The sequence below is a fragment of the Scomber japonicus genome, chromosome 1 (assembly GCF_027409825.1).
Source record: "Scomber japonicus isolate fScoJap1 chromosome 1, fScoJap1.pri, whole genome shotgun sequence".
NCBI lineage: Eukaryota > Metazoa > Chordata > Actinopteri > Scombriformes > Scombridae > Scomber > Scomber japonicus.
Genome location: NC_070578.1, coordinates 14,826,583 through 14,838,952, shown reverse-complemented (window position 1 = coordinate 14,838,952; position 12,370 = coordinate 14,826,583). Strand labels below are relative to the sequence as shown.

Below are 12,370 nucleotides of genomic sequence, written 5' to 3'. Positions count from 1 at the left end.
TTTGAACATATATCGTTGATTTCCTGTGAATATTATAGACTATACCTACCTATTTTTCTTCCACAATGAAAGGAATATTTAAAGCCATGTTGGTGATTATATACAGTAGAATCAGTCAGTCGTGTAGCATATTGTAGATAATTTTGATTTGAATCCTTAATGTAATTAATTTTTGCTCTAATACAATAATTGACATGGTGACAGATGACTAGAATAGAGAACATGCCAGATTTCAAAGCTTCAGCAACACATGTAAGCATTCACAGACTGTCAGATATGACAAAGCATGTGTCACTGTATGTGTAACAAAGGCAACTTTGGAAATCAATTGGAGCATTTATCAGTCTTAACACATACATGCTGCTAGAATCAGAGAGAGCAAATCAAAATGCCCCTTTAAGCCGAGCCATTGAGCATGCTGCGTATGCTCAGTGTACTCAGTGTCCTTTCCCGTTTACGTTTGGTTTATGTTCGGCGAATATTGTGCGCTTTCTCTCATGCATGCTAATCCAATGACCTTGGCAGTGTGTGGATCGCAGTGCAGAAACGGAGGAGGGGCTGCGAGAGGGGGGTCAGGCCAAATACTCATGAGGTTTTAGACATGCTCCGATGACCACCTAAAACCCAGCAAGGACACGCCCACTGATCCTGAAAGAAAAGCGGTCTGTGGCTTCCAGCAGAGGTGGCACTCACAAGTGCCTGCATATAACGCCATAACAGCCACAACAATGGAGCATAATTACAGCACATCAACTCCGTCTGTTTCAGATGCCTTAATGGCTTCATCACTTGCACGCTTCAGGGAATGTACAGAAAAGTTCAGTCCTTACAGATTTCAGTCAAGAATATTTGATTTGAAGAAAATGGCAAGCAGGGAGAAATAACGGTGTAGCTGTTAAGTAAGATGGACAGAGAGGAATGTGAGGTTAGAGTCATTAGGTGTTTTTTGAATTGCTGTGATGCCGTGGTCTGCTTCATCACTATTAGCATTTTGCAGCATTGGTTTTTCATAGTTTTACAGCTGCAGTGACACAAAAACAACTTATTATATTGGACTGAATTTCACTTTTTTCACACAACATAACACACATTTTTTCTATACTTTTTCAGATGTGACGCCTTACTATGCTACATTCTCTCATGCACTAAAAAGCAGGAAGATAGTTGCAATATTTTTCTGCATGGTTGACTTCTGTTATAATTGAGAAGTGGTAATGCTAGACTAAGTAGCATTAAAAGCTGATTAATTCAATGTTTTGATAAGGTGATTTAATACACTACAAAAACCAGCGTGCTCACATATTTTGTTTTAGAGAAACAGTAGAGGTTTTACATTTGAGTCAAGGCAGAAGTGAAATAGTTAAAAGCAGCCTTCTCATGTATCTTTCATTAAAAGTCAGAACTTTCCGGATTCGGTTCCAGCATGTTAATACACTCCACATGCTTCTTATTCCTACTTGTGTGTGTGTGTGCATGAAAAGAGAGACTGAGGTGTGTGTCCCTGTGAAGCCGGCAGGATTTATATGGTGTATATAGATGGAGCTCAGGGATTGAGTTAGTCACAGATTTTGTAACAATCCTGTTTTTTCTAAGTGGCTTCATTTTTTATTTGACATAATGACTATAGCACTGATGGATTGATGAGAGGAGACTGTCGTCCTGATCACCATGAGTGACACCTGTTAACAGAGATCAGAGATACAGTTGGATCATCTTTAAACCATGAAAGCAGAATTACCTTTATGAGCCCAAATATGGAGGCTAACCCAGCAGGTGTGGGGATCTTGAGCTCACCAGGCTCCCAATATGACTAAAGGAAATAACTGTCATAGTGGAATGGCAAAAGTGAAGGCTTACAGCTGCTGAATTTTAGAGGCGTGTGCAAGAAAATTGCCATTAGCAAGGAGCGTAAACCAATGTGCTTGACCACTCAGTTACTTGGCGACAGATGAGTAGAGCAGGAGACTCAGTGTGACTCCAGCCTGCTCTTCTCATCAAGGGCCTCAGAAAGACATACACAGACACATAGAGAGGGTAGAGAGGGTTGTGTTTGTATGCTGAGGTAACACTTAAAGCCCTTTAACACATGCCCGTCCAAAGTGAGTGCACTGGTGCCCTAAAAATCAACAAGTGTGCAAACTAAAAAAAATGGTTGAAGAGATGTATCGATGCTGCCAACATGTGGAAGCCAGCTGGGTTCAGATCTTTGCATTGCCAACATAAATGAATCTCTTTTTTTTCTCTCTTCAAGTCCACTTGACTGAGCCTTATAGTCCATTGAGCCAATCTTTCTCAGTGTATGTGTGTATATGCTAGGATATAACAACCAAAATCAAGTTTTGTTAGCTCAAACTTAAACACAGGAAGCTCAGCAGGAGAGCTGATTCTGTTTACATCAGATTCCTGTGACGTCCTCTGTCTCCCGCTCCTTGAGAGAGTGTAGGAGTAAGATAGGGACAAGTTGAAGAGGCATCCCGCATACGACATGCACAGGCATGTCTGTTTTGAATTGTCAGTGAGGAAATTACACCAACTATCTTCCTCCCTTTGTATGTTTGAATAAGTCACTCAGATACCACACAATGTCTTTCTCTCTCTCACCAAGCTAATATCCAGGATTTTGTAGGCTTTCAGCTGTGATAGACCACTGCACTCCATCGCTCTGCTGCTTTGAGTGTTGGGTGTGTGCATGCCAATCCAGAGTGCACCAGGATGACACCTAAGAGCCAATAATTACAGAGCAGCACACCACGTCTGTGTCAGCCCCTTGTTCTCTGCTTTTAGAGCTATGCAGGGTTTTATGCACTGACCTCATCCTTGGTATATGTGTGCTGGTATATGGTTTTAAAGTATTTTAGGGTTTGTACACAACAGTACACACAACTATTTGGCATTCCCAACAATTATGCATGTTTCCTCCAGACCTCAATTATTTCAAGGTTTTCTGTTGATGCCCTGATGCCCTGTTTCTGCTGCATATGTAACCGTGTGGAACCATGACACCTTTTTGCTGCATAATACACACCCTTAACACACACACACACACACACACACACACACACACACACACACACACACACACACACACACATACACACACACATAGCAAGCACTGGACTTACACACTGCCAGGCTCTGCTTATTATCTGCAAGGTGCAGCCGTCTCACTGTATGATGTGTGCACACTCAAATAAGAACATAATACACACACACACACACACACACACACACACACACACACACACACACACACACACACACAATTGCATCAAAGCCACCATCATTTCCAGTGATTACAAGCAATGCAACACATCTATGAGCTGGTTGGTCTGGCCTTACAGATATTGTGGGTGTCGCACTGTTTCTGAAACAGATTCAGTGCTGTCAGTCCAGTACAGTCTGATTTTCTCTGCCCTGCTGTTGTCTTTGCTTGGATCTGGTAGATCTGTTTTTTGTCTGTATCATTGGTCAATTTGGTTAGCACAGACTGAACTGGTTAAATGGAAATGTAATATGTGAAATCTTTTTTAGTAAAAGTTTTATTTCTTCCTCAACGCTTCCCATCTAGCACCCCCTGCTCCTCTGACCTCGTCTGCCTCCTCATTAGAGCACTGTGTCCTTTAACTGTGCAGACAAACAGTGTTTCTGTACTGACTTGGGCTGCTCTCGGTTGCCAGTAGCTACCGATAATAAAATAACCACCACTTTGCCGAAATAGTAGTAGTGATGACCTTGACGCGACTTCTGTCAGCTTCTGTCTGGAGCTCCAGCGCTGTTATCAACTCCATTGTCAAATCATGTCAAACAGAGAGCCTTGGAGCTGTGCACTGTTGTGTAGATTCAGCAGACAGAGGGCAAAGATAGATAGTTTTTGGATAAATTTGCATCTTGTATGTGAGATAAGGAGATCCTGGTGTGAGATTATTATGAACTGTGCTGCACTCGCCTTTCCTTTGAGTTTCCTCAGCCCTGCTGCAAGCGAACCCCTTTGTCCCCATTGCCCCCTCGCCTTGTGACTTGGCTCATGCTGCTTTAGTAAATCTGGGGCATGTTTACGGTAGGGCCTTTTTTAGGAGCGTCTTGGCAGACACGCACCTACCAAGCAGCCAATCAATCGCCCCACCCTGCCTGGCTGCAAAAGCACTGGCATGTATTTTATTTCCCAGCGACACTGTGTGCAAGCTGGCACCCCCTGATGATATCTTAGTTACCTCACTGGTGAGTAAGCACACACTGAATACACTTAACACACTTACAGGCATGTAAATCTGGAGTCACTGTGCTGGTGTCACTGTGCTACTCTGGAGTTCTGATCTCTTAACATTGTTAGACTTCAACATTTATTTTAGTCTTAACTTAAAAATGATTTGAATGATTGTATTAATGTGTGTGACATTGATTTTATTCACACATCACTAAGCATTCATTTTATATCTGCATGCTACATTACAGCTATTCCTCTGTTCATCTCAAGGTCTTTGTGTTTCTGTTAAAGGAATAGTTTCACATTTCAGGAAAGAAACATTTTTTTTTGTCTTGGAGAAAGGAAGATAACATTGACACTACTCTCACATCTATTTGTTCAATATGAAACTGCAGTCTTTATGCAAATTATGTACTGGATGTTTGTTTTGTTTCCTTCAGCCTATCTTGCAAAAACATTTTGTCTCCCAGCTAACAATAAGTCACATTATCAGTAAGGTGGCTCATCCTCACACCAGTCTCTATAGGCAGGAAATGTTACATATCATACTTATGAAAGGCAATTCCAACCAGAAATTGAGATTTTAGGTTGCTTTTAAAGGTCCAGATACAATACTTGTTTGACATGTATCTCTGTTTAAATTCATTAGGTTTGTAGATGTTCATTGTGTGTGCATATAATTAGTCTGACTTGTCTCACCCTACAGCAAACAGTGCTGTGGTTACAGAGACAGCTGCTCTCTGAAATCCTTTGTAATCTGATTTCTTTTCCTGCTATCTTTACCTCCAGTGACTTAAAAGAAAAAAAAACATCTTCACAATGAATAAATATAGCAAAATTGTTTTTTCCTTATTAAGTGCTGAGAGGATATTCTGCTCCAGTGGAGAAAAAAAAGACATTCAGCAATAGGATGTTGTTAGTATTGTGTGAAGAGCCTGTTCTTACAATTGTAAACTGTCCTCAAATTATGCCACCAGACTAATTTCTTGCTCAGGCAACCATAGAGCTTGTAGCTTTCACAAGCATGGAGAGCTTAAGCAAATGTACTCAGTTTGACTTCCAGGCTGGAATACCATAGAAACCTGTGCTAATGACTAATTCAGCATGTTAGCGCTGGCAATAAAGCAGCCATATTGATGGTAGGTGTGATGTGATGAGCATTAGCAGAGGTTGAGGGCCTGGCTTGGTGACAGCCAGCTGATTAAACAGGCAGGTGATGAATGGACCTCAAGCCCGGCTGTGAAATGGCCTGCAGTTGCTGCTGCTCTTGGAGGATGCCCGACATTCTGCTGTAAGCATGTCAAAGCACACGAATGATCCGCTGCATCAAAAAGTGCAAGAAATATCCCAAAGAAACCATCCTTTCTGGATGAATCAAGTACAAAAGAAAAGGGAAGAGCCTTGGTGTTCTGTTTTGAAATCACTGTGGCTTGACAGAGCACTGACGTTTTTTACTGCTTGACCTTCTTCTCTTATCAAAAAGCCATCTTGGAGTTCTTTGAAAAATAACATTTTTTTCCCTCAGTCTGCATGTTTCTTCATAGGTCAACATCTCAATCCAATCTTCCTGGTTACCACTACTCCCACTCAGTACCCTGACCTCAACAACCCCCCTCATGCTAAGTAGCCTCTTCCTGCTCTCTGAGTAAAAGTTTCATGAGTTTGCTCTCCTTTGCTCGTTATTCCATTGTCTGTCTAAGAGGATGTCACTGTGATTTATGTCAGAGAGTTTTAATATGCTGAGGAAAGGCTGTTTTTGGTTCCAGTGAATGGCCAAAACCCAGGGGAGCTGTGACAGTCAAGCTATAATATGTCCCCCTGTTGAGAGCAGAGATGGCTCTCTTTGTCTGCCAACTGCAGGGTCCACCGGGATTCAGTATAGCTCTCTTTATGAGCATTTAGGAAATTCTTAACAGACTTAATATACCTAGAAATAAAACCAGTGTTCCCCTCTTGACATAGAAAAACTTGTATTTTGCTTCTCATCCCGAATGACCTAAGGATGACAATAGGAAGTTTTGTATCCCCTCCCCTGATTTTAATGACAGGTCCTTTTCTTCATTGACTCCAGATGTCACAACATTTTAAACAGAATGAGGGCTGTTGTGATCTGGAGAGGGCCTACGATTTGATTTTGGACAAGATGTGGCTTGTGCAGCTGGCTTTCACTCCCATAAGGGGAGAGACGATCATCTGCCAAAGTGCCTTGAGTGTTAGATGAGCCATTTGTTTGCAAGCATCTTGGAAAGTTTAAGTCGTGGGTTGTAAACATTTATTGCAGTTTACTGGCTCCATTTGCATTATGGTCCAATGCATCACCTGCAGTGTTGGAGATAAACATGCTGCTGATATCGTCTCTTATAGTCAGAAGTCTCTACATTTGAATTCAGTTTGCTGGTTGTACACGCGGAAAGGCTGTAAAGGTTTAACTGCAGCAAATAATAGTGTTTACGACTCCAGATACGAGCCAGTAATCTTATTTGGACAAGCAAGCAAATGGAGTCCATGACCCCCAGCATTTTGGCTCAGGGAGAACATCAAGTGTATTTAATATGTTTGGAATGGGAAGCAATAGATAAACATTTACAAAGATGGTCAAAACTGCAATAAGTATAAAGTATATAAGCTATGCATGCACAAATATTTTAAAGCATATATCCTGTGTCTTTAGTGAACTCACTGATACATGGCAGAGAAGATAGAAGATTGTTAGTCTGGTTAATAAATATCATAACACTGATAACGTCACACTGATAACATCGACCCAACCAAACATGGGCGGAGCCCAAACACGGCTGTTGTCTCTCCAAGGGTCACAAATCTGGAAGGTTCTGTATAAACCATTTTCCAGACCTTCTTAGATCCTGTGTTGGCGTTTATATTGGGTGTTTTTAAGTATCACAGAACTGAAAAGTGAGCAATTGTCAGACCACTTGCCTGTTACAAAAACTGGCTGCAAAAATCAATCCAAACCTCTGGAAACTTTAACAGCGGAAAGTGGTTAAAAAGCTGTTGCTGATGCTGCTGTCGAAGATCTGGTGATGTTGAGGGAAATGCTATAAAAGGAGCAACATAGGGCTGGGCGAAAAAATCCAGATACGATAATTCTTTTCATATCAGTCTATCGATATATATCACGATATAAATCAAATTACTATTTTTGTCAAGCTTAAATGTTCCGTTACTCATAAGTGAGTTGTAAAGACATCAGAAGGTTATTTTTGATTTAAATATTATTTATTTTCTGTCAGAAGTTGAACATGACAGATAACTATATAAATATAAGTTGTTATTGTTATTGTTATTGTTATTATTATTATTATTATTATTATTATTATTATTATTATTATTATTATCCATCACTGATGCAGCCCAAACAATAGCACGTGTGCTGTGTGCTTCAACCTGACTTATGTCTGTCAAAACATGTATGAATGAATTCTATCAAAATTGTATCACCCATGTCTCATATTTCTATCAAGGAAAAGTTATTTCGCGATATGTATCGTTATCGTTTTATCGCCCAGCCCTAGAGCAACGTATACATTAAATCTGTACTTCATCACAAGAACTATTTGAGGCTGGGGGGAAGAGTAACTCGTTTGACTTATGGCCCACTGCTAAAGAGATCCATTTCAAGAGTGCTGGCAAGCAGCAGAATGAAGGACATTTAGATTGGTGTTGTGTTGAAGTGGCGTTTACCCTGCTGCCAGTACAGAGCGGAGTAGAGAGAGAGCTGGGCAGCACAAGAAAGTGTGGACGTGGCTCATTGGTGTACATATAACATCTTCATGGAGCTAGCTGCTGGATGATAATGTGGCACAGTATCCTCCAGAAGTGACGGTTACAGAAGTAACATGCTCAATGAGAGTTTTCAGCCGTGTGTCATATATTGATTTGGCTGAAACTAACCACTGTGTGTTGTGCATAGTTAAATGTAATCTTATGTCTGTCCACTGGTTCCCATTTCTGTGATGTGTGGCTGTTTGTGAAGTTCGATAAGGTTTCCCAGATTTTCTAAGAGTGCTGAAAATAGTGAAACAAGAGTTCTGGTGTTGATATAATGAGTCTAAATGTTGTTTGAATTTAAGAACCAAAGTGAATGAATGGTGTTATGTACTGTGGTGGCCTTGGCATGAAACAGTTAAAGGGTTTGGTTTGCTGATTGGCTGATATAATGCTACATATAAGCAAATGGTGGTTTTAGTTCATATGTGCATTGGTCAAAGAAACAATAAATCTTTTGGCAATAATGTTTGTTAAATAAGTTACCTTGACTTACTATGATGTGGGTCTGCAACTACTCTGAGACTACCAGTTGTAAACTCAAAGAGATTCAGTTTTCTGCTTCCTCTTGATTTTTACATTGTAGTAAAGTCTTACATTTGAGACATTGGAGCCAGTGAATTTTTTGGTGTTTTTGCTTGAAAAATTACTGAAATTCTAAATTTTCTGTCAATTGACTAATAGCTGCAGATCTACCACGAAGACATGTTTGAGTGCTGAATTTTAGGCATGGTGGGCCTTCCTGAAGGTAGGAAAAACACTGAATCGTTGCACGCTTCTGGGGAGGTTTTGAATGACAGTTCAGGAAACCAATGACCCTGAACTTTATCTTTCTATCTATCTATGATAATAAAGTTCCTTGTTAAAGGCCTTTAGATCAGAGGACATTTGGAAATGAGGTTATGTCAGCAACTAGATTACAATATTGTTTAGTGTCGATGATCTTGTCATTTGTCACCACAGGGTAAATATGAAAAGCTTGTAAAATGTAGTTTGCAGTGCATATTTTCAACATCACAGGCTAATCATCTTGTCAGATACAATATTTCATATCTAATGTTTTATTTTCCAATAATGCATGACATTTTGAAGTCCTTGAACTTTATATGTTAGCTATGTAAACCAAAATCACTCACTGACATGCTGTTAAATTACTTACACTGGAAACTTTGTCTTTGTTTCCAGCATGCATTCAAACAAGTGAATAAAAACTCCCTCAAGAAGGCAAAAAACTTGGCAGGATTGTGACCATCGTAATTTATTACCTTGTTAAGTGATCACATTTGTGTTCTTGTGCTTCCAGTATCAGGACATGTTCTGTACCGATCTGTTTCTCCTCTCTTTGCTGTCCTGCGATGTGATAATGATCTCCTCTGTGTCTGTGTGTGTCTGTGTGTGTCTGTGTGTGTGTGTGTGTGTTTTTTTTTCTTGCTGTTTCCAGATGCAAAGGAGAGATCAGCCAAGAGATTCTCTGTGGACGGCGTCTTCAATTACACCTCTCTGCTTCTCAGCCAGGAGGACGACATGCTGTATGTTGGAGCAAGGGAAGCACTCTTTGCCCTCAGCCTCTCTGACATCAGCAAGAACAAGCTGCAGAAGAACGTGAGTATGTCAGAAATGACAAAACCACCTGGCTGCTTGGAAACATGGAAGAGTGGGCAGGCAGATAATTCAGGGTCATAAATCAGGTCAAAAAAGTGTGTAATAATGTTGCTTATAAATACAAATATTCAGTTAAATGCAAAATTCAGTAGCTAACTTTACTCTACATATTGTTTTTGTATGTAAAATGAATTTTCTATACATTTTGATATTAAATGAATAGTCCTCCTCATGAAATGATTAGAATCAGCAATGTTCCCAGTATTTCACATGACTTATTTAGGGTTTCTTTTTCATCTTCAGCTGACGTGGGGCACTCCTGCTGTAAAGAGAGAGGAATGCAGATTCAAAGGAAAGAATCTAGAGGTGAGAGGCACTTTAACTTCCAGCGAAACAGGAAGTAATAAAAGAAACCTCAGAAAAAACTGAAATAACGACAATATCAAAAGCATGTTTTTCCATTTTTGTTCTTTTGAGATTTGAGAGGCAATGATGATGGTTTAATTTATATGTTAATGTGGCAGATTACCTTAATTAAGTATAAAGAAGGAATACCTGAAGCTACCAAGTATGACCTTCATCCTCTGATGAAGCCTTGCTGTCGTCCCTGAATCGTTGCACCAGTCCTCAGAGAAGATATAAAGAGAGTTCTGTGTTGACAAGCCTTTCCACTAGTTACAAATAGATTCATCAAGTGTGTGGGCCCGCCAGGAAATTGCTCTTTTTTCTGCCTCTTTCTGTCTGTCTGTTACCTTGTTGTCATGCCAGCTGTTGTATCCCTAGGCGACAAGCCCTGCTAATCTGTGTACTGCAGTTTACAACTCTGGTCTGTGTATCACAGAAAGATCCACCAGACAACTGCTGTGTGACATAGGGAGGTTTTCCCAACAGTGTCTTGGACAAGAGAACATTTCGCACAGTTTCTATCAACTAGTATTTGTGATTCTGAAAGATTTACACGATTACTAGTATTTCAGGGACAAATCTTTAAGGAAACAGAAAAGTGCTCTCAAGAGAAATACTACTTTTTATACTGCACATTATGTTAAGATTTTCTAATGGTTTTCTATTCCTTACACTCTCTCCATTTATTTCCCATCCAGACTGATTGCTTCAATTACATCAAAATTCTTCTGCGGCTGAATAGCACTCATCTCTATGTGTGCGGCACCTATGCTTTCAGTCCAATCTGCGCCTACATAGTAAGTGATGGCCTCCTAATCTATCTGTTCACCTCCAACAGCTGATTTTCCTCTTATAAGTCTTGATTTTCTTTTTTATGTCTCTCCTCTTCTCTCAGTTGTGCAGCTTTGAATTTTTATATATATATTTTTTTTGGTGTACTTGTAGAATCAAGCTCTTTTATCCACCATGTCAGTATTGGATCTGTTATTATCCAAGCGTAACCAAATCCTGCTGAGGCACTTTAGCCAGACAAGTCAACAGGGGGTACAAGAGCTGTGTGGTTTCCAGCAGTAGATCTGTTTATCTAGCTGAGGAGTACATCAGGAGTGATGGTAACCGGTATCAGGATGACATTGAATTCAGTGATAGGGGGCAATTGAGCTTGGCCACAGCTTTGCTCTTAAAGCTGAGCATTAAACTCTCCCCCTTTGACGTCAGAGTGAAAGGATAACACAGGACATCTCAGACTGACGATGACTTGGCAGGACTTTAGGGCCTGAACCTGGATTCCAAGCAACTCTGAAGCCCTTCATCATGTTGACACAGTCCAGAGCTCTGTGTGTCTATGTGTCTATGTGTGTGTGTGTGTGTGTGTGTGTGTGTGTGTGTGTGTGTGTGTGTGTGTGTGTGACTGTCTGAGATGCATGGTAACATTAAGAAATGTTTTATTTTTATAGTTCTTCTCAAAACATTCACAAAGGGTTTTACGGGCAGCGTATCAGGACACTGAAGCCAAGAAGATCCGCTAAACAATCAAATGACAGACATGAATTAAAACAGGTCTCAAGTAGAACAACAACCTAATTATAATGGTGAAGCATGGGAAGATCTTCCAGGTGATGTAGGCACTCATTCTGTCCTGCTGTTTGATGCGAATGTTAGTAAATGGAGCAAATAATTACAGTTTCTGTCGACAGCATACATACATTAAGGGATATTTTTCAAGTTGGTCCTAACGCAGTCCTCACTTTCTCACATTAAAAGCTGTATTGTGTCTGTACTGTATCCTGTCTACAAAGGTGCAAAGACATCCCTTCTTTAAAGTATAAAATGAATTTAGCTTAGGTGAAGCACTGGACCAATCCAGTGGATATTCTCATCATGGTCTTTTTTGTACCAAATTACTGTTTTCTGTTTCTGTCCTCTGAGCAGCTCAGCAAGAAAACAGTGTTCATGAAAACACAGGAAGTTTGTGCTAAAGAGATTGTAACTTTGGAAGATTATCACTTAGTTTGGCTAACTCAGACTGCTGATGTGGCAGGGCTTACCAGAGACAGACCGAAATAAAGAGTGGTCAAAATGGATGCAGCACAAACCAATGTATTCTCACTTTCACTCCCTGGTATAGGTCAAGCTCCCATTATAGATCCTATACTGAAATGATTAGTCAAATGATGAAAAATGTTTTAAAAAAAACTACTTTTCTTTGTTTTATTTAATTGTAAATTAAAGATCTTGACATTTTCACTGTTGATCGGGAAAAACAAGTTATTTGAAGATGTCATCTACACTGGACAAAAAGTGCCTTTTCTTACACCCTCCCTGTCTTGTAAAAGTCAACATCTGTCAAACCCTGAGCTCATTAGAGTGATG

The 12,370-nt window shown here is 40.1% G+C and overlaps 1 protein-coding gene across 1 annotated transcript in view; it reads left to right on the top strand.

Annotated features, from left to right (window-relative positions):
- Nucleotides 1-12,370, top strand: part of LOC128359049 (semaphorin-4B-like) — a 41,317-nt gene that overhangs the window by 18,331 nt on the left and 10,616 nt on the right. Inside the window, exons 3-5 of the mRNA XM_053319468.1 lie at nt 9,432-9,592; nt 9,896-9,958; nt 10,696-10,794. Of these exons, the coding sequence (XP_053175443.1) occupies nt 9,432-9,592; nt 9,896-9,958; nt 10,696-10,794 (323 nt within the window). The remainder of the gene's footprint in view (nt 1-9,431; nt 9,593-9,895; nt 9,959-10,695; nt 10,795-12,370) is intronic.